The 22711-nt window shown below is 37.3% G+C and overlaps 1 protein-coding gene across 3 annotated transcripts in view; it reads left to right on the top strand.

Moving 5' to 3' along the window:
• The window catches only part of PHLPP2 (PH domain and leucine rich repeat protein phosphatase 2), a 75023-nt gene that overhangs the window by 14921 nt on the left and 37391 nt on the right, over positions 1–22711 (top strand). The window contains exons 1-2 of one of the 3 annotated variants that reach the window (XM_019654233.1): positions 8301–8371; positions 21541–21604. Coding sequence is in view for 1 of the 3 variants with exons in the window: in XM_019654225.1 (XP_019509770.1) it covers positions 8238–8371 (134 nt within the window). In the remaining 2 variants the exon portion in view is untranslated. Of the gene's footprint in view, positions 1–8237; positions 8372–21540; positions 21605–22711 lie in introns of those variants that run through there. The other 2 variants (XM_019654225.1, XM_019654244.1) reach the window with 2 other exon arrangements.

Raw genomic sequence — 22711 nt, 5'->3', positions numbered from 1 at the left:
AATTATGTATGCAGTATGATAAAAAATACTGAATATTTAAATTTAAAAAATTTTACTACGTAAAAGACACATTGCCATTAATCCCCCTCAAAGTACTCCTCCCTTGCTTCACACTTATCCCATTGTTCTTGCCACTTTCTGAAGCGGTTCTGGAAGTCCTCTTTCGTGAGTGTCTTTAGTTGTGCTGTTTTGGCTGCCTCGATGTCCTCAATTATTTTGACTTGGAGAAAGAGCCAGAAGTTGCACCCAGTGAATAAGGTGGATGAGGACACACTGTAATGTTTTTATTTGACCGAAATTGCCGTACCAGAAGTGATGTGTGACATGGAGCCTTTCCGTTGGCGATCACAAAATACGGTGACTGCTGCTGCCAAGTGCCATCCAACGGAAAGGCAGGGATCTTCACTATGGGAAGCAGGAAGTAGCACGTCATACCTTAGTAACTGTGTGACAAGTTTCAACTTATTCAGTGCAGTCAGTAGGGTGTGAGCTACGGTTGAGAGAAGGTGTGTTTAAAGTGTGCCATAAATCATCCTCCATCATGACAATGCTCCATGTCATACATAGCTTCTGGTATATGGGAATTTCTGTCAAATAAAAACATTATGGTATGTCCTCATCCACCTTATTCACCGGGTCTGGCACCGTGTGACTTCTGGTTCTTCCCCAAAGTCACAATGATTCAGGACATCGAGGCAGCCATGACAGCGCAACTAAAGACACCCACAAAAGAGGACTTCCAGAATTGCTTAAGAATGTGGCAAGAACAATGGGATAAGTGTGTTCGAAGTGAGGGCAGAGTATTTTGAGGGCGATTAATGGTAATGTGTCTTACCATAATAAATTTTTTTTAATTAAACATTTATTGTATTGTTTGATCACACCTCGTATTTGGGGCCATCCCACATATTCAGTTTATTTACTGCCTACTTCAATTAATTCCTTGCATCATTAAAAATTTCTTACACACCAGTTTTTATTTTTTATTTATTTATTTATTTATTTTTTAATTTTTTTTTAGCTGAGCCATCCTGCCACCTGTTGGCAGCTCAGTGGCTGCTCAGCTCAGGCAGGGACTCGAACCACTGTTGCTCAGAGCTCAAACTCTTGAGCGAGCTCTTAACCAACTGAGCCACTCGGCTGGCCCTTACACACCAGTTTTAATCACTACAGAATATTCCATTTTATGGAGATACTATAACTTATTTAAAAATGGAGAAATAATATGCAGTGATGGTTTAAAGCTTGGATTCTGGAACAAGAGTGTGTGTGTGTTCAAATCCTGGCTCAGACAGTTACTATGCAAGTTACATTATATTCTGAGCCTTAGTTTACTAATCTATAAAATGATGATAGTATTTACATTATATAATTGTCTTGAGGATTAAGTTAATTAGACATGTTATGAAGATTGAATGAATTCTTGTAAAGTAGTGAACTCTAATGTCACCTGAAGAGCTTGTTAAAATACAGATTCTGATTCAGTAGGTCTGGGTGGGGCCTGAGATTGTGTATTAAGCTCCTAAGTGATGTGCTATACTTGGTGTAGCAAGGAAGTAAAGTACTTAGAATCTCTATGTATAACATCAATAAATGTTAAACCTATTTGGGTTGTTTCAGATCATTCAACAATTAGAAGTAGTAGTGTGATGATTAACTTTTGTCCATAAATCTTTACATTGTTGATTTTCCTAGACTAGGACCTAGAAATAAGATTACTGGGACTAAAATTATACCATGTTTTTCTAAATCACCCATGACTTCCTTCTTTCCATACTCTTTCAGTCATGGAATTATCATTTAAGAAAAACTGAAGGATTACTAATTTATAGAATTTTAGCCCTTAAGGGAATCTGAGAGAGATCATCTTCTAGAGCAAGGGTCGGCAAACTTTTGAGACAGAAGAGCTGCCAGGGTTGGCAAACTGGTTCGCGAACCACGTGAGGCTCTTTGGGTGCATACTTGTGGCTCTGAAGTAAAATTGAAAATGAAAATAAAACTACCATAGTTTCATTTATAATATTACTTTAAATTTTCCTTATTTGTAAAAATATATTTATGGCTCTCAAATAATTTTTAAATTGTTGTGAAGGACAGAATTGGCTCTTCCAGCGGTCAGCCAACTTTTGAGATGGAACGTACCCAAAGAGCTGCATGTGGCTCGCGAGCTGCAGTTTGCCGACCCCTGTTCTAGAGAAATGAAGCATTCCCAATCTAACAACCCCTCAACCCCCTGCCCTTTCCATTTGGAAATATGTGCAGGGGCAGGGTTTTTTGGTTATCAAAACTGCTCGGGAGAGTTAGTTACTAGCATTTAGGGGGCAAGGACCAGAAAAGCTTAATGTCCTCAATGTGTGAGACAGTCTTGTATAACAAAGAATTATTTTGCCCCAAAGGCAAGTACCTTTCCCAGTGGGAATCGCTGAGACCATGTCCTTTTGTTTTATAGATGTGAAACAGAGGCCTGAAGAGGGCAGGCTGAAAGCACATTATTGCAGCTGCCTAGTGCTAGAGCTATAGTTGGAACACAGTGTCTTGTCTCCCAGTCCATCGCTCTTTATATGAAAATAGTTGGTTTGTCTTTTTTATTGAACTGTTTTAAGTGGTAAATGACTCACTAGTGAAGCTTAGTGTAATCATTGCCTTCTGTCTGAAAAGTTGTAACAAGATCATATATGACAGAATGGAGTGCCCTTTGGCTCACGATCATATATTTGCTTTAATTCTTAGTCATCAAAATGACTAAGATTCTGTGTTTGATAAACTACCTTTTTAGATAAGCTAAGAAGCTTGTATCAGAAAATAATACCCTTGGAGTTTAGAATCCTGAGTTCTAATCCTTTTCTGTCACTGACTTGCTGGGTGAGCTCATGCAAGTCACTAAAATTTTGTTTACCATATATTGATGTTATAAAAGTATAATAAAAAATCCTGTTTCGGGATACATACTGAACTAATTATCACTAAGGAAAAGAGAGATTTGATTTGTGCTTCATATTTCTATACTGTTTAAAAACTTGAGAAGAATGTGTTATACATTAAGTAAATTGTTTTTATTAAATTTCTTTTTTGGTCTTATATTTTAATACTTCTGAAATCACCTTGTATCTTAGAGTTGTTTGGTGGGTAATAGTTCAGTTGGCAGTGTTTTTTCTTAATGGTTATTGCAGTACCATCTGGTTTACTGCAATACAATTCTGACACTAAGTATCAATTCTGATACTGACCCAGAGTTTGCACTGACTTCAAAAGTTAAAGGGCATAGTCTCCAATAAGACTGCCCTTACTTCAGATTCTGGCCACATTTTTGACCAACTGGATACAAATTTGGGGGTTCCCATGATACCTTCAAGTTCAGTAAATCACTAGAATGACTCACAGAACTCAAGAAAGCACTAGACTTAAAATTACAGCTTTAGTATAATGGATACAAATCAAGAGCAGCCAAATGAAGAGACACATAGGGGCCCTGAATGTAGAACTTACATGCCCTTCCCCCGTGTCATCCTCCCAGGACATCAGTTTACCCACCAGGAAGTGCCACAGAACTTTGTTACAGAGTTTTTATTGGGGTTTCATTGGGTAGACCTGACTGATTGGATCACTGACCATGTGATTGAATTTAGTCTCCAGCCCTCTCTCCTCTTGCAAGGTCAGGCTGGCTCCAAGCCCCAATCCAACCCTCTATTGACATAGTTGGTCTTTCTGGTGACCAGACCCCATCCTGAGTCATCTCATCTCTTAGCGTAAACTCAGAGGTGATCTAAGGCTCAGAAATAACTAAAACCCTCCCATTACTCAGGAAATTCCAAGGATTTAGAATCTTCCTCCAATAAACCAGGGACAAGACTAGTAAAATTTTTTATTATACAGCAATGATGCATAAAAAAATAGCGTATTTTTCAAATAATGGTGTAATAGATGTAATGAAATACAGTAATTTTAAAACAACTTTTTAGATTCCTTGGTGTAAGTTAACATAGGAAGTGCGTCAAGCTGTCTTCTGCATAAATTATTTTAACTGTAAAATAATGTGGTTTGCCTAAAGGAAGTTAGGCTGTGTAATGAACCGGGCACAGGTTCAAACCTTGATGCCATTATGTACTAACTGTGTGACTCTGAACCTAATTTTTCTTATTTGCAAAATAGGCATAGCTTTCACCTGGAACTGGGCTGCCGTGGGTCGCCGGCGACGGCGTGGGCTGTGGCCCCCGTGGCGGTGGGTTGCCATGGGCTGCCGTGTGTGGCCGGCGGCCGGCGTGGGTGGCTGGCAGCCACAGCGAGCAGCCGTCCAGAGGCCGGCGACTGGTCTGCCTCGTCCGGGAGGAGGGCAGTGATGGTGCCGGCTTGGGCCGGTGGGGCGGCGCCCTCCGCGGCTGGACTGAGGAGCAAGGCGATAGCAACTTGTCTGTTCCCATCCCCCCAATTCCCCAATAAAAATCTTAAAAAAAAAAATAGGCATAGCTTTCTAAAACATAAAACACTCCCCCATATAGTGTCAGGCCTGGAGTAGACATTTATTAAAGTATCCTTATTGTTGCTATTTGTATTATTATCTGTATTGTGGAGCTTAACGTTTGCAGATTTTACTGTTATAAGTGCCCAGGGCTTGGGTTTTAATCTGAATTTGATGTAGAGAAAGCTGCTGTGCTTTGTTAGGGTCTTTGATATAGTGTTTTATTCCCTTTGTTGGATTTTAATAATGTGTACCTTTGCCTCCCACTATTAACTATAATTCTTGTGGAGTGATACTATACTTGGAATGAAATGTACTCTTTTATGTGTATCTTAACTGTGGGCACTATTTAGAATAACTTGGTTACTACTCTTGGCTAAGAGCTATAAACCACTGTTGATAGCATTACTGTATTGGTTGGCTGGTTTTGAGAGAAATAACCATGTGTGTATGTATTTAGATTTACAAAGACATAGTAGCTCCTCGAAGACTTAGAAGCAAACTAAAACTATTACAGTAGTTTTATTGTCTCTCCTTAAAGCAGTTAGTAGTATTTCAAATGCTGAACGGAACCTTTCATTGCCAACATTACTCTCTCCTACACCTGTTTTGCAGTATGTAATTTTACTTTGATTTGTGAGAGTTTTAACAAATAGCTAATTAACAGTCTGTTAAACTTTTGGAACTTGGAAACACAAAATTGATCTGTAAGCATACTATAGCATTTCCCTCCCCCATATTCTTTACTCTCTCAAGCAGAGGAGTTTAATGAGTAAATGGAATTAGTCTCTCATTTTACTTGTTTTTGCAGTCTTGAAATATTTCTTGTTTACTCATTTATGCTAAATTAATAAGAGCAGATGTGGAGATTCTCTTGATTTTTTTTTTCTCCCACCAGGGAAAATACTTTCTTTAGGTGGAAGTACATAAAAAGGGTTTCAAAATCTACACAACCTTTTTAGGAAAGAAAATTTGATCATATAAAATATTTGAGAATTAGAATGTTTCCATTTCTCTTGGTTTTCTAGAGAGAAATTTAAAAAATGAGCTAGTAAGATTTAACCTGACAGTGTTATTAATATTTGTCCTGAATATGTGATCATTATATGGAATTGACATTTAAATACATTGAACTCTGTGTCCAAAAACAATAGCAGGGTTCAGTAGAATTTGCCTTGTTAGGAAGGTGTATTAGATATTGCACAGACTCGTGAGCTCTAAAAGATCCTAAAGATCATCTGGCCCAACTTGATTCTTATAGGAGTCTCTTCTAAAATACCCACGACAGATGGCTCTAGCTCTGTGAGCTATTTTGAGAGGCAGTCCCTTTCATTATTGGGCATCTCTAATTATTAAGGTTCTTTCTCATTTGTAACCCAAGTTTACCTGTGCAACAACTTCTCATTGCTCTAGTCCATTCTTTGGAGCAATGCAGAGTAAGTGTAATCCTTCTTGATGTTGGAAGATAGAGGTAACTCTTTATGCCCTTGGTCTTCTTGTGTTCAAGATAATCCTTCAGTCAGCCTTCATATTACATGGCTAATCGTAGTTTTTTAGAAGTTCCTCTTAAAATGCATCCTTCTTAGAAGACTTCTACCATTGTGTGGGGAAAATCCCTAATATTGTTATAGTCCCTTGTGCATATTCTAACTAGAGATTAATTATAACTGATGTTTTTATTCTGAAACGTTTATTTTTTGTTTCTATTAAATTCAGTATTTATTGGTCTTTGTAGGCTTTTAGTTCTTTGGTCATCCCCTATGTAGTAGTGCTGAGTTTATAGAAGCTACAAGCCTGTGCTGAACAGTCAGGATGGGCCAGGTGGTTGTTTTAGTTTGTTTTTTTGTGCTCATCAGTATGATTTCTACTCCAAAATTATAATTTTGATACAGTTGTTTATATTCAGCTTTGTAGCATTCCTATTTCATGTTTTTTTCTTTTATTTTTATTAAATCTTCTTGCCAACAGTATTTTCTAGTATTTAACCACAAAACACAGATGTCCTGCATATCTTTTTGCCATGATGGGAGGTATATTGTGTTTCTTTTATTGTAATTAATACAATTCTTAAGTTTTCTAAACAGAACTCTTTTAAAATATAAAGACTAATGTTCTTCAAAACCTTTTGAACACACGTAGACTTTCCTATACTTGTTCTTTTGTTGTTGTTTTAGATGAGGAGATGCTCTATTTTTTTTCTAATTAAAATATGGTTTCAGTCCTAAGAATTGTTTTTTACTAATAGTTGTCAATGTGCTGTTTAACACTACTATATGCAAGATATTTCACTAAACACTTTACATACTATATAATACCTTGCAAGTAAGTAAATAAATAACAACTCTGTGAATTAGGTACTATTGTTATTCCATTTATACTGATGAGGAATTGAAGACAACAAGGTTAATAAACAGCTTGTTGAAGGGCATGTAGTTAGTAAGTGGCAGAACTGAGACACAAGCCCAGGCAGCCTGACTTTTGGAGCCAATACTCTTAGCCACTGTACAGAGGGTGCCAAAAAAATGAATACACATTTTAAGAAAGGAAAACTGCATTAAAATAGTAATACTCAAATACATACCGATAAGAAAAGATGAATACAAGTCACGTTTGACTTCTGCAATTACAAGAGCTGCTCAAAGTGGTTACCATCAGTGTCTAGACACTTCTGATTACAGCGAACTACTGCTTGAGCAATGCTGACCAAGTGTCCGCTCGTCTACGTTTTTTGGTGCCCCGGTCTTTATAACAGTGTGCTTTCTGATAAAAGAATTATAGAAGAGCTGTCTTGCAGTTATTACTGATGTAGCCCCTTTTATCAAAATACACATAGATAATTTTTGCTTTTTAAGTATTTTAAGTTTGTGTGGTTTAAAATATGCAGCGTCACCAGAGGCCTCAAATGATTATTAGACATTCTGATTTTACTTTAGCTTTCAGTCAGGACCATGTGGTAGAATGGTTTCTGGGGAATCATTGGGCCGTTCCTTCCTACTTTTTGTGGGAAAATCATCTATGAAGAAAGTGGAAATATATAGTACCTGGGACATAAGAGGCAACCTAAAGCCTGCATCTCTAATTATGTGTGCAGCTTATATGAAATCAAATATGACCAAGTATAACCTTTAAATCTCATAATTTCACTGTCTTTAAGTTTGAACCAGAGATCCTCAAAGGACCGTGTGGGAGTCCCTAAGGCTCTTTGAAGAGAAGCATGAGGTCAAAACTATTTCATAATAATATTAAGGCATTTTCTTTTTCACTCTCAGTCTCTCATGCATGTCCAGTTGAGTTTTCTAGAGGCTAACTAGCATGTTATCATAACAGATTGAATGTAGAGGCAGATCTGAGCATCGAGAGCTGTTTTCCATTCAATTAGCTATTAAAGAGATTTACAAAAATGTGAAAACAGTGCCATTCTCCTCACTAAAGTTGTTTTATTTTGGAAAATATATTTTTCAAAACATATTATTTATGTTAACATAGGATTGGTTTATTATTTAAAAGTGAATAAACAAATGTTTGGAAATTCTTAATTTCTAATTCGGTAAATATCAAATATACCCCATGGAAACAAAAGCTCTTTGAGGTCCTTAAAGACTGTAGAGGGATCCTGAGACCAAAATCTTTGAACACCACTTATTTAGTGTAATTGTATCACATGATACTAAAGAAAATCTTGACATAGAAGTAAAAATCTAGAGCATATTAAAAGAAAAAAAAATTAAATGATGCATTTTTATTCCTTACTAAATATTTTTCTTTTGAATTGTGCAAGCAGGAGACTGGAACCTACTGAACGACCTCTTCAGATTGTGTATGATTACTTATCCAGGCTGGGCTATGATGATCCCGTGCGCATACAGGAGGAAGCGACGAATCCTGACCTTGGCTGTATGCTTCGATTTTACGGTGGTAAGACTTTATCAGTGGCTTTGTGAATATGGTAACTGCTTTTCAGTTGATCGTTTGCGCCTCTCTCTGTTTTCAGCTTTTAAAAAGTATTTTATCAATAGCTGTTTTTAAGCCAATTAACTGATGTAGTTAAATTACAGCGGTTCTCAATCTTCCTAATGCCTCAACCCCTTAATACAGTTCCTCATGTTGTGGTGACCCCCAACCATAAAATTATTTTCGTTGCTACTCTATAACTGTAATTTTGCTAGTGTTATGAATCGTAATGTAAATATCTTTTTGTTTTCCGATGGTCTTAGGCGACCTCTGTGAAAGGGTCGTTCGACCCCCAAAGGGGTCGCGACCCACAGGTTGAGAACCGCTGAGTTAAAACAACAATAACAAAAACAAGAGGGGGGATAGTTTAAGGGAAGATTTAGAAGTATTAACCAAAAATATCTTCCCTTTTTATTTTTACTGTTTTTGTTCTAGTGTTTTGTTGACTTACTAGAATTATTTTATATCTTTGCCAGAATCTCGATCAAATTATGCTCTAATATCAGTTATTTTTTTTTATGTAAAAAAATTTTATTATTTTTTTAAATTGGGGAATTGGAGGAGGAGGAATAGCGCTGGGGAATCGGGGGAAGGGGAATAGACAAGTTGCTGTTGTTTTGTTCTTCAGTCTAGTTGTGGAGGATGTTGCTTCACTGGCCCAAGTTGGCACCATCATTGCGCTCTTCCCGGGCGAGGCAGATCAGTTGCCAGCCTCTGGATGGCCGCTCACAGCGGCTGCTGCCCGCTCACGCTGGTTGCCGGCTACACACGGTAGCTTATGGCAACCCACTGCAGCAGGGGACTGCAGCCTATGCCGTCGCCGGCGACCCATGGCAGCCCAGCCTGAGGTCGAGCTGCCGTTCACCATCTTAGCTGCAGAGGGCAGTGTCACTGGCCCTCATATGTGGGATCCGAACCGGGGCCCTCTGGCGTCCCAAGCCAGTTCTTAACCAACGTGCCGCTTGGCCGGCCCTCTGTTATATTTTTGAGTTCCTGTAAAACCTGTGAACTTCTGGATAGTTCAAGAATGTTGAAAAGTAGCTGGTCATTATCATATATGACTTAACATTTGATGACTGCACCTGTGAAATGTGTATATTGTTGTATTTAGTGGGCTTTAAATCTAGGATTTTTTTCTGCCCACCAACTGTTTTTCACCTGATCCCTTCAATAATAAAGTCAGATTTATTAAAATCAGATATTTTCGGAATATTACTTTCCAAATATACGTAGTCTACTAATAACTACTGAGCACCATTTATTGAGGGCTAACTGTGTACTTTTATGCTTATAAATTACCTTATTTAATCATTACAGCCACCTTATGCATTAGGAACTAATAGCTCGTGTTAAAGATGAGAAAACTGAGACAGAGAAGTTAAATAACTTATTCAAGGTCATACAACTAGTAAGTGACAGAGCCATTTAACACCTAATAGTTTTGAATTAATATGACCCACTTATCAAACAATTGAACTCATAACTGAATTATTAATGTGTGTAGGCATAACCTTGACTAGGATTCCCTGTTCTTACTCCTCAAATTATTGATTTATTCTTTGTATACTTCTGATACAACTCTTGTGAGGTAACGTCACAAGCCAGTTTTATTAAATTCACTTCACAAAAATTTTATTTATAATTTTTCACCACAACAGTATTTTGTGACATGTTGTTCCTTAAAAGTTGGTTTTGTTTGGGCCAGCTGAGTGGCACGTCGGTTAAGAACTGGCTTGGGACGCCAGCTCTGAGCAGCAGGGCCCCGGTTCATATCCCACATGAGGGCCAGTGACACAGCCCTCTACAGCTAAGATGGTGAACAACAGCTCGACCTGGAGCTGGGCAGCCATGAGTCGCCTGCGACGGCGTAGGCTGCAGCCCCTGGTGCAGTGGGCTGCCATAAGCTACCGTGTGTGGCCGGCAGCCAGCGTGAGTAGCAGGAATCTGGTGTGAGCTGCCAAGAGCCGCTGTGAGCGGCCGTCCAGAGGCCAGCGACTGATCTGTCTCATCCGGGAAGAGCGCAATGATCATACTAACATGGGCCAGTGAAGCAACAGCCTCCACAACTAGAGTGAAGAACAAAACAACAGCAACTTGTCTGTTCCCCTCCCCCAATTCCCCAATTTTTTTTTTTAAAAAAAGTTGGTTTTGTTTTATTTTATTTCCATTAATTTTTCTTTGCTAGTTTATGGAAGAAGAATAGTTGCTAGGTTGAAGTTAAATCTGAGAAATACCTTTTAAGACTAATTTGAGGGACACTACCTATCTATCATTCTAAAATGTGGTTTAAAACAAAGCAACTTGGAATAGTAACATGCTTCTTATCTGATTGTGGTTGAATGTGAGTTCTTCATTATATGTTTTCGTTCTATGATGAAAGTTGAGCCATAAAGTGCCTGCAAGTTCCTTTTTAACCATTGAGATTGCATTTGCATTGCTATATCACACAGTTGTTTGCACTGATTCCATTAATTTTTCTACCACCCCCTGATAAATTATAGCATTCCCAGGATCTTAATATACCTCAAAGAGAATATGTCCAGTAGAGCCTAAAAAGAGTACCAGTTTGTAGTACTTAGTATATTTTGTGTGGGGGAGGTCTTGAACAGAGAATATTTCTAAAAGTGATCTCTATTAATTTAGAGGAGATAGTATAATTTGAATAAGAAAATTACGTTAGGGAAAGAGGTGTTTAAAACAAATTATTTTAAAAAATAGGCAATATATGTTATGGCATTAAAAAACGGATAAAAATATATCTATAGATAAGTGTATTATCTATTAGCTATATAACAAATTGCCTCAAAATTTAGCAACTTAAAATGATAATAAATATTTATTATCTCATACAGTTTCTGTGGGTCAGAAATCCAGGAGTAATTTAGCTGGGCGGTTCTGGCTTGGGTCTCATGAGATTGTAGTCACTCTGTTGGCTGAAGCTGTAGTCATCTGAAGGCCTGACGGGCTGGAACATTTGCTTCTTATATGGCTCATTCATGTAACTGTTGGTAGAAGGCCTCCGTTCCTTACCTGGAGAATGTCTTCAGCTTTTGACAGGAGATCTCAATTCCTTGCTATGTGGACCTCTCTATAGGACTGCCTGAGTGTCTTCATGATATGGCAGCTCGCTACCCCAGTGATGAGACAGACAGAAGACAGGCAGACAAAAGACAGACAGACAGACACACACACACACACAGACACGCACACACGCTCTGCTTCTGTGTTTTTTATGACCTAGCTTTATAAGCCACCAGTTACCATCATTTTTACCACTTTATGTTTATTAGAAGTGAGTCGTCAAATATACCTCGCACTAAAGAGAGGGGAATTAGGCCTCACCTCTTGAAGAGAGGCATGTCAAGGAATTTGGGGACATATCTTAAAACCATCAAAAAAAGTATGGTTCCCTCTCTCCTTGCGGCTGCAACCACTCAGTTTCCAAATTCAGAGACAACCACTGTTAACAGAAGCAAAGATACTTTTAAAGTATTTTCTTTGAAGCAAATAGCTTAGTAATCAGCTTTAAATATTTCATGTGTAGAGTCTGGCGAATTAGTTTAGTTAGAATATAGTGTTAATGAGGCCAGGGTCAGAAGGGCCGAGGTTCAAACCAGTTAATGTTGCTGTGATTGCTGAATATAAAAGGTACCTGGTACTCCAAGCAGCCATTGTGCAAATGCTAGTTATCAATCTTGTTGGAGAGGGAATGCTGGGGGAAAAGTGAGTGAGTGACTGGCTCAGTGCAAATTCATGATGTAAAAGGTGTGGAAATAACATATTTGATGAAAGATGAGTGGGTAGCATGATCGATTATGGAGATTAAGAGAGCACATTAACCAGTTCCTTATTTGTGTATGAGGAAATGGAATCTAGAAGGTTGCTTTACTAATGAAGTTGTAGTTCTAGGACTGTATAGCTCAGGTAGCATAACTCCCAGCTTGAACATTTCTTTCTGTACCATATTCTCTGCATACATTTATTTAAGACAGTTTAGTTCAAAGAGTTTAAACACAAACAAAAGAAGCCAGATGGCAAAAGAATCACATAGTATGTTTCCATTCATATAAAGTTCAAAAAAGGCAAAACTCAGCTATATGGTTTAGAGATGTGTGGCAGTACTGCTACCTGTCCATCAAAATCTGTTCTTTCCTCCTTTGGTAATAATAGAATTGTAGTTGAACAGATTACCTCATTTCCTAGCCTTTCTTGCACTTAGGTGTGCACATGTGACAAACTTTTCTTCAGTGATGTGGAGTGGAATTGTTGTGTGCCCCTTCTACGTCTGGTTCCTAAAGCTTCCCATGCATGCTACTCTGTGCTCTTTTCTTCTTCCATGCGCCAGGATGGCAATCTTCAGAGCAGTATTTGAAGTCATGTGCTGAGAAAGGCAGAGCCACCATCAGCCTGAGATTGTTGACAGTGTTGACCCCTGGCAACCCACAGTGTCCACCCTAACAGATAATTAAATTTTTTGTGTTTGAGCTATTATGTGTATTATTTTGTTACAGTAGTTTAACCTGCTGTAACTAATACAGAATGCATACATAAGTGTTAAAAATATAAAGAAAACAAGGAAATCATTATTATACAAGTCAGGAGAATGGCTGACCTCTAAGGCGGAAGGAGGAAGATGTGATTCGTACATGTAGAATTTTTGTGTGAATACACATGTGTTTCAAATTTGAACTAAGTATTCATCAATTACACAGGTGAACAATACCAGAGTACACTTCTATCAATGTATTTTGAGAGTACTCATTTCCTTACAACTTTGCCAGCATCAGGTATTGCTGTGAAAATTAATCTTTGCCTCAAATTGCAAAAAAATACTCTTATGTTAATTTTCGTATTTTAAGTTTCATTGTTAAACTATAGGAGTAATATATTTAAAAACATTCCTTTTACTTTATTATGCATTTCTTAGTTTTATTTTTATATGCATAGTTCACATTTGTAATTATTGTGTCTACATTTTTTCCTTTTTAAATTTTTATTTTTAATTATACAAGTAAAATATGTAGTTTAATTATTTTTGGTATTTTAAACTCATAATCAGTCACCTCCTAAGCCCATTCACTGCTTAATAGTGTATTCATATACCTGTTCAGAATTTTGTAACTTTTATTTCTATCAATATGTAATTGTAGAAATATTTTTTGTTTACATAAATGGTATCGTTTGTTATTGGTCTTCATGTTTTTTTCACCCAAAAAATATGTTTTGGAGAACTTTCCTTAGCTGTCGTCTATATGCATTTCTTAAGTTGCATAGTATTAAATATTATATTATGTATTATAGTTTATGTAACCATTTCTCAAGTGATGGACATTTACATTATTTCCAGGTTTTGACTATTACAAACAGCATTGTATTAAAAGTGCCTTTTTGTGCACTGTGTTTCTTCAGAGTAGATTTCTAAACATGAAATTATTGGGTCATAGGATATTTGCATTTAAAATATTAATAGTTACTACTGCAGAACAAATGTATACCCCATCAGTATATCAGATTACTCCTTTGCCCACAACATCTCCTTTTAATATTATTAACATTTAACATTTTTGCTAATCTGATGAAAAAATGATGGTCTCAGTGTTTTAATATTTGTTTCCCAAATTACTGGTATGGTTGAATATTGTTTCATAATTTCATTGGACTTTCAGATTTCTTCTCCTTTATTAATTACTCAATGATATTTCTGTGCAAATTTCTATTGTCTTTTTTCATATCGATCTAAAAGACTTCTGTGTATATTCTAAATATACATCCTTTGGATACTGTGTCTGTGGAAAACTTTGTCTCCGTCCTGTAACTTGTCTTTTAATTTTGTTTATTGTGCAGAAGTTTTATTTAGCCAGATTTAGTCAGTCTTTTCCTTTAATGCATTTATATTCCTTCCCTATCCTAGGTTATAAATACATTCTATATTTTTCCCCGGAACTTATATATTTGTAAAATATGATATGAGGTTGGGCTCTAACTTTACTTTTTTCTTTGTGGATAGCCACTTGTCCCAACAACATTTATGGAATAGCTCATCCTTTTCCTATAAATTTGAAACATCATATTATTAAGTTCCCATACAGGCAGGGGCCTATTTGGACTCTATCCTGTTACATTGGCTTGTGTTAATACCAAAACTATTTTAGTTAATATGCCTATATGATATATTTTGATAGCTGACAGTGCAATTCCTTGTCACACTGTTCTTCTCTGAAAAATGAGAGCGACCTCTAGAATCAGTGAAGTGTTTGTAAAGAAGTCGTATTTAGGTTGGTTCTTTAAAAAATTGACAGAATTTCAACAAGCAGAAAGGAAAAGGAGGACATGGAATGAGAGATTAGACATTTCAATGCATGTTCTGTGAATCACAGATAATTTGAGTCCAGATTGTTCTGGGCCTTGAGTGCAATATCAGGAGTTTAGCCTTCAGTGGCAGATGGTAGTAGGAAGTAATGGGATCCAGGTGAGCCAGAGAAAGATGAATCTGGCAGCAGTGTGGATAATAATTCAGGAGTGGATTAATGGGGTCTGAACCGAGCAATGGGAAGGAATGAGAGACTTTTTGAAGCAATCATCAGTAAGAATTGATGGTTGACTGAAAAAGGGAATTGAGAAAAAGAACATTAAGAGTCGAAGCTGACTCTTTGAGATTTTCAGTCTGGGTGACTTTGGGAGAATGACAGGACTTGCGTTGTGAGAAGGAGCTGGTTTGCAGGGATGGTGATGACTTGGTTTTAGGCCTGTTTAATTGTAAGTGATGGTATTTAGTTGGAGATGTCTGCCAGATTGTTGGAAATGTGGAACTAAAGCTTAGGAGATACAGGTCTGGGAGTCAGGTACATGGGGGTGTGAAAGTTGTTAGGACATCTTGGAAAGAATACTTATATTTAGAAAAAAAAGGAAGCTTAAGGCAGAACTTTCATTATATTAATAATAACTAGAGCATTTTATACCCTTACTTATGTTCTGAGCCCTGTCTGAAGTGCTGAGCACTCCACATTCCCCTTTGCATGTAGTCCTTACACCCGTGTAGGTAGATATTATTATTCCACAGAGGTTGTAACTTGCCCTAGACAAATAGCAGAGCTAGGAAGAAGATAAATCTGTCTGGTTCTAAATTTCATCATTTAACTTCTAAGATACTCCACCATTTAGTTACCGGAGAAAGAGTTTAAAGATGTGTGAGGAATCTATAATGGGAGAACTAGGAAGGACTAGGGATCATCTAGTTCAACTCTTTGGTCTTAAACTTGGGAAACTAAGGCCTAAACATATAAGAGGACTTGTTTGGGGTTATGGAATCAGATGGTGCAATTGCTTAGCCACCACTGCTTCTCACAGTTTTCTGTGGAAATACTGCGAATAGCAGAAGTGTTTTGTGTTGTATGGAGTGGCCTATCGAAAGTTTGAAATTTGAGGTTTCGTGTTTTATTCTTTAAATATAAATAAATATTTCATTTTTATCCCCCAATATATCAGCCAATATTTGTTTGTTTAATTTATTTTGAGCTAGCTTTAGATTTTCAGAGCAGTTGGAAAGATAGTACAGAGTTCCTATACACCATTCATGCAGTCACTTGAATTGTTGCTCCAGTGTAAATAGTGCTTCAGTTTTCTCTGGCTTCTTTCAAAATTTTTTCTTTGTCTTTAATTTTCAGCATTTTGATTATGACTGACTGGGCTTGAATTTCTTTGCGTTTATTCTATTTGGAATTCACTGAACTTCTTGAATCTGAAAGTTTGTCTTTCACTTGGGAAGTTTTCGTCTGTTATTTCTTCAAATAATTTTTCAGCATTGCACTCTTCTCTCCCTCTGGTTCTATTCTTTAGTTCAGTTTTCAGAGTTTTTGACATCCTTTATAGGATCACATTCACGCTTGTGTACCTCAAGGTTGAGCCCAGGAGTTCATAGACAACTTTATGGGAACATTTCCCAGAGCTCCTTTCTCTTTGTAATATCCTGGAACTTTATTTAATCCACCCTGTTGGGTACTTTCCACAATTACACCCACACTTCGTGGCCCAATGGCAGAAGACAGAAAATGCAGCAGGTTTCACCCCTCTCCCTCGGGACTGCCGATCTTCCAACCAGAGAGGGAACTTCACCCCCCTCAGAGTTTCAAGTGTCTGTGTCCCCTACCCTTGCAGCCACTCCTGGGACTGGAACTTGAGGAAATGATAAAAAGTAGGAAAAAATAAGGAATTTCCCCTACTCTCTCTGAGTATTAGGAGACCTCTTTCCACTCCTCAAGACAGAACCTGAGGGCTATTCCTAGAACTCTCTGTCCACACCAATGCCCACTTCTGGGTTTTGCGCTTTCTTGAGTCCTGGCTGGGGAATGTGAGAGGAAGAAAAAAACTCACCACTGGTTAGGTAGTATTTCAGATTCTGTTTTTCTTCCCTAATCTGCCTGCTATTATTTATTTTGGGGGGTCCTCATATAGCTTCTCTATGTGTTCTGTCTAAGTTTTTCAGTGGGAGAAGATAGGGTGGAGTGTGCTTTCTCTATCTTACTTAGAACCAGAATCTTAATGGTGTCTTTTTATTTATTTTTTTTAGATTTTATTGGGGAATTGGGGGAGGGGAACAAACAAGTTGTTGTCCTTTTGTTCTTCAGTCTAGTTGTGGAGGACGTCACTTCACTGGCCCATGTTGGTATTATCATTGCACTCTTCCCCCGATGAGCTCATGAAAGCTCACGCCCGCTGCCGGCCAGCCCCGATGCAGCCTACACCGTTGCGCCGGCGACTCACAGCAGCCCAGCTCCGGGTTGAGCTGTTGTTCCCCATCTTAGCTGTAGAGGGCGCAGCGTCACTGGCCCTCATATGGGAGCTGAACCAGGGCCCTGCTGCTCAGAGCTGGCGTCCCAAGCCAACTCCTAATCAATGCTCCACTCAGCTGGCCCCTAATGGTGTCTTGTAATTAAAAGAATTACTTCATTTTAATATAGTCCAACTTAACACTTTTCCTTTATTATTTCCTAGAAGCTTTATTGTTTTGCCTTTCAATTTCTATTCACAGGCTATTTGTATGACTGCATTTTTTATTCTTTGTGTGTCTGTTTTGAGTATCATCATGATCTCATGGGCTTGCATATATTTGTTACAACTCATTACAGCCATTGTTCTTTTTGATGCTCAATTTGTCCCATCTTAGTGGGGAGCTCTTTCCATTTGGCTTCTATTCCTATGTCCTTCCAACATGACTCCAGTAGTCTTTGATAGCATTTTGGATTTTCCATTAAGCTCTTGCACAACAAAATGTCCTAAGCTATTCTGTTCATTATCTGACACAGAGTAGGAATAGACCACTTTTTAAGGGCTAATGGTTCATTTTAATGAAAAATGATATTTAGAGATTATACTATGGGCAGAAGAGGTACTCATTGCTACAGGGTTGCCCTTGATACTCTATTTGTAATTTTTTTTTTTTTAAAGATTGTATTGGGGATTGGAGGAGGGGACAGCCAAGTTGTTCTTTAATCTTCGTTGTGGAGGGCACCAGTCACCATATGGCTTCCTGTTGGCAGCTCATGGCTTCTAAGCTCAAGGTGCTGTGTTCAGTCTTAGTTGCGGGTGAGCATAGCCCACCATTGAACAGGCAATCTTGTTACACCAGCTGAGCCATCCTGCCACCTGTTGGCAGCTCAGTGACAGTTCAGCTTGGGCGCAGCGTCACTGGTGCATGTGGGAATCGAACTGGCGGCCCTGTTGCTCAGAGCTCACGCTCTTAACCAACTGAGCCACTCGGCCGGTCCTGTTTTTTTAAATTACAAAAGCAATCTATTTTTTTTATAGAACATTTGGAAGTATAAATATATAAGGATATTAAAATTATCTCTAATTTTATTAGAGAAATTACTAATAGTTTTGGCTTTTGAGATTGGAAAACTAGTTCTTAATTAGAACTATTAGACATTCCAGATACTTATTCTGTTCCTTATTCTATTTTTTATCACTTTCAGAAGATCAGGGACTTGAGGCACTCTGGATGTCTACAAACACTCCAAAATTAATAATAAAACAGCATTTTATTTCTTATATAAATAACTTCTAAAACAAACTTGAATGTTCCCTTCTGAGAGTGGTGGTGGATAGATTTAGGAGTTTTCTCTATAATAAAATATATAAAGAAATAAAGCCAAGAAAAAAGAGACTCAATGAATTATACATCAATTGATTTAACATCTGTTTCATGTAAACTTTAAAGGAGACTTTTAAGCAATTTAGAAGCATGGTAAACTATAATGAAGTACCATTTTTATTTAATTTATCCAACTTTGTATTAGGTGATGCTGTTAACCAGGATGGGGAATATAAAAACAATGGCAGGTTTGGAAAAATAATGAGATTAAAAAAAAAAAAGTTTTATTGAGATATAACTCACATACCATAAAATTCACCTTTTAAAATTGTACAATTCAGTGCTTTTTAATATATTCAGAGAGTTGTGCAACCATTGCCATTATTTAATTTTAGAACGTTTTTATCACCATAAAAACGAGACCTTATATCGATTAGTAGTCATTTCCCGTTCCCCACTCCCACAACACCTGGCAACTACAAACCTACTTTCTGTCTTTATAGATTTGCCTATTCTAAATAATTCATGAAAATGGAATCATATATATACTTGGCTTTTGTAGCTGGCTTCTTTTACTTGACATAATGTTTTTAAGGTTTATCCATGTTGTAGCACTATCAGCACTTCATTCATTTTTATGGCTGAATAATAATTCCATTGTATGGATATACCACATTTTGTTCATGCGTTCATCAGTTGATGAACATTTGGAATGTTTTTACTTTTTGGCTGTTTTAAAAGCTACTATGAACATTCGTGTACAAGTTTTTGTGTGGATATATATTTTCATTTCTCTTGGATATAGACATAGTAGAATTACTGGATTATATGGTGACTCTGTATTTAATCTTTTGAGGAACTGTCAGACTGTTTTCCAAAGTGGCTACACCATTTATAATCCCACCAGCAATGTATGAGGGTTCCAAATTTTTTACATCCTTACCAACACTTGTTTATCTTTTTTGATTATAGTCATCCTAGTGAGTATGAACTGGTATCTTATTGTGGTTTTGATCTGCATTTATCTAATAAGTAAGAAGTTAAGCACCTTTTCATGTGCTTGTTGGCCTTTTGCATATCTTCTTTGAAGAAATATCTATTCAAATCCTTTGCCCATTTTTTTAATTGAGTTATCCTCTTATTGCTAAATTGTAGCAGTTCTTTATTTGTTGGGGATACAAATTCCTTATCAGATGTATGATTTGCCAGTAGTCTTTCCTATTTTGTGAGTCATCTTTTCATTTTCTTGATGGTACCTGTTGAAGTACAGCAGTTTTTAGACATAAAGTCCAGTTTATTATTATTTTTTTTGTCAGTTGTGTTTTCTATGTCAATATCTAAGAAACCATTGCCTAATCTGTGGGCACAAAATTTATTTCTGTTTTTTTCTAAAAATTTTGTACTTTTATTTTTTACATTTAGGTGTATGATCCATTTTGAATTAATTTTTGTCTATGATGTGACGTTAGGGATCCAATTCTTTCTTTTGCATGTGGATATCCAGTTGTCCCAGCACCATTTGTTGACAAGACTGTTCTCTCCCCAATTGAGTTATCTTGGCACTCTTGTAAAAATCAGTTGTCTATAATATAAGGGTGTATTTGTGAACTCTCAATTCTATTCCATTACTCTATGTCCATCCTTATGTCACTACTGTATTTCATGTGCCAGCTCTTGGTAGTATTTTTGAAATTGGGAAATGTGAGTTCTTCTTTTTCAAGATTGTTTTGGCTATTCTGAATCCATTACATTTCTATATGAATTTTATGACTAGTTTGTCAATTTCTGCCATGAAGGCAGCTGGAATTTTAATAGAGATTGCACTGAACCTGTAAATCAGTTTGAGGAGTTTTGCCATCTTAACTATATTAAGCTTTGCCATCTTAACTATATTAAGCTTTCCAAACCATGAATTTCCATTTATTTAGGTCTTCTTTCATTTCTTTCAACTATATTTTGTTGTTTTCACTGTAAAAGTTTTGCATTACCTTCATTTTATTCTTTTTGATGCTATTGTAAATGCAGTTGATTTCTTAATTCCACTTTTGAATTGTTTATGCCTAGTGCATAGAAATACCATTGATTTTTAAAAATATATATATTGAACTTTATTGGGGAACAGTGTGTTTTTCAAGGACCCATCAGCTCCAAGTCAAATTGTCCTTCAATCTTAGTTGTGGAGGGCGCAGCTCAGCTCCAAGTCCAGTTGCTGTGTTCAAGCTAGTTTCAAGAGGCGCGGCCCAGCATCCTATGCGGGAGTCGAACTGGCAACCTTATTGTTAAGAGCACATGCTCTAACCAACTGAGTCATCTGGCTGCCCACCGGCAGCTCAGCTCAGGCGCAGCTCCCTGGCCCATGTGGGAATTGAACCGGCAACCCAGTTGCTCAGAGCTCGCATTCTAACCAACTGAGCCACCAGGCTGACCCCCCCCCATTGATTTTTTTAAAAATCTTGTATCCTGCAATCTTGCTCAATTAATTTATTAGTTATAATAGTCCTTTTTGTGATTACTTAGGATTTGCTGTATACAAGATCATATCATTTGCAAATAGAGATAGTTTTACTTCTTTCTTTCCAGTCTGGTACCGGTTTGGTGTTGAATCTGTAAATTTGAGGTGAATGGGGACACCTGATGGACATGTCTAGCAAGCAACAGGATATATGCGATCAGAACTAAGGAAAGATTGGGGTAGGAGACAGAAATTTGAGGGCCAATATCAACCTATGAATCATGCAGTTTGCAGCAGGGGTGAGGGGAGGGGGCGGGAGGATGGAAGCCAGATTGAAGTAAACTGAGTAAATAGGACGTGAAGTAACAGATAGCTAATACAGAAGCACAAATAAGAAGAAAAGAGCCTCAAAATAGTAAACTTACAGAGTTTCTCAAATACGGTTTGAGGTCCTGCATTTAAATTACCTGGGATAAATGTTAAAAATACATTTTCCTGTGTTCCACCCCAGGCCCTCTGGATTAGACTGTTTGTGGGTGGGTCTTGGTACTCTTCATTTTAAACTAACTCAGATAATTCTTGTGCACATAGAAATTGGAGAATCACTGAACTAAAGGAATTCTACAGTTGAACCTAAGAGGGAATAGGAGAAAACGTGAGTGCTTTTGTAGCTTTGATAGAAACAATAAGGAAGGTGGAGTTGGAAAAGTGAGAAGAGGGAAGAACCAAACTCCCTGAGGAAGGTGGAATTTAGAATATAGGTGAAAGGACTGGCCTAGAATAGGAGAAATGGCTCTCCCATATATCTAGTGTTAACATACAAAGTTCAAAAGCTTTGAAGTAATCTAGCCATTTCCTCATATTATATATGGAAACACATAGTTAAAAGGGCAAAGTGATGCCCAAAGTTCAATTATGTGGTAATTATGTAACAATATTGAGCACAGCCCAGTTTTTTCAACTCCCAGTTTGTTACTGTTTGCACCTTCTCATACTATTGCTGCTCCTGTTCATTTCTGTGTAGTTATTTGACTGTTTTTAGTAGTGCTTTAACCAAGAACATCACTTCTGTCATAATGTGTTGTTTGTTCACTATATCTCAGTCTATAAATATTTCTATTGGGGAGGAGGGTGCTAAAAGAAAGAGAAGCTCTTACATGCACATTTAACTTCTGCCACTGTGATTAGGATGTTGATTGAAATATCAGCCATAACTTTTTTCTTATAAGGAGCAGAAAGATATGATTGCGTATAGATCTAGAGTACTCCCATAGTTATTAATTTCTTCCTTCCAGAATAGACTAATCACAATAGTGGCTGTCATTTATTCCATGCCTTTTATACCTAAAACTATGCTTAGAACTTTACATTCACTATCTTTATTTTTTATAAGAACCCCTGAAGGTAGGTAGTACTATTCAGATGCAAACTGTACAAAAGAGGAAAGTCAAGCCCAGCAAGATTCAGTGGTTCAAAGAAACAAAGTAAGGGGGTGAACAAGGATTCAAGCTCAGGTTTGAGTGCTTGGCTCCCAAGTCCATGATCTTAACCATTAACCACTCTGCCATATTGCCTTTCTGTGTGAACATGGGAGATATGGCTGTTGGAAGAAGGATTAACAGTGGCGTCCAAAAATAAAATCTTGCTCTCTAGACCAAAATTCACAGTACTGCCATTATGTAACTTCAGTGATGGGTAGCATTTTAGGACTGAGATCTTATTTTATAACACTTACATTGCTTAAATCTTTAAACAAGGTTGC

Source organism: Hipposideros armiger, unplaced genomic scaffold, assembly GCF_001890085.2.
Source record: "Hipposideros armiger isolate ML-2016 unplaced genomic scaffold, ASM189008v1 scaffold_9, whole genome shotgun sequence".
Taxonomy (NCBI): domain Eukaryota; kingdom Metazoa; phylum Chordata; class Mammalia; order Chiroptera; family Hipposideridae; genus Hipposideros; species Hipposideros armiger.
The sequence above is the reverse complement of the archived record's forward strand: the minus strand, read 5'-3'. Positions and strand labels throughout refer to the sequence as shown.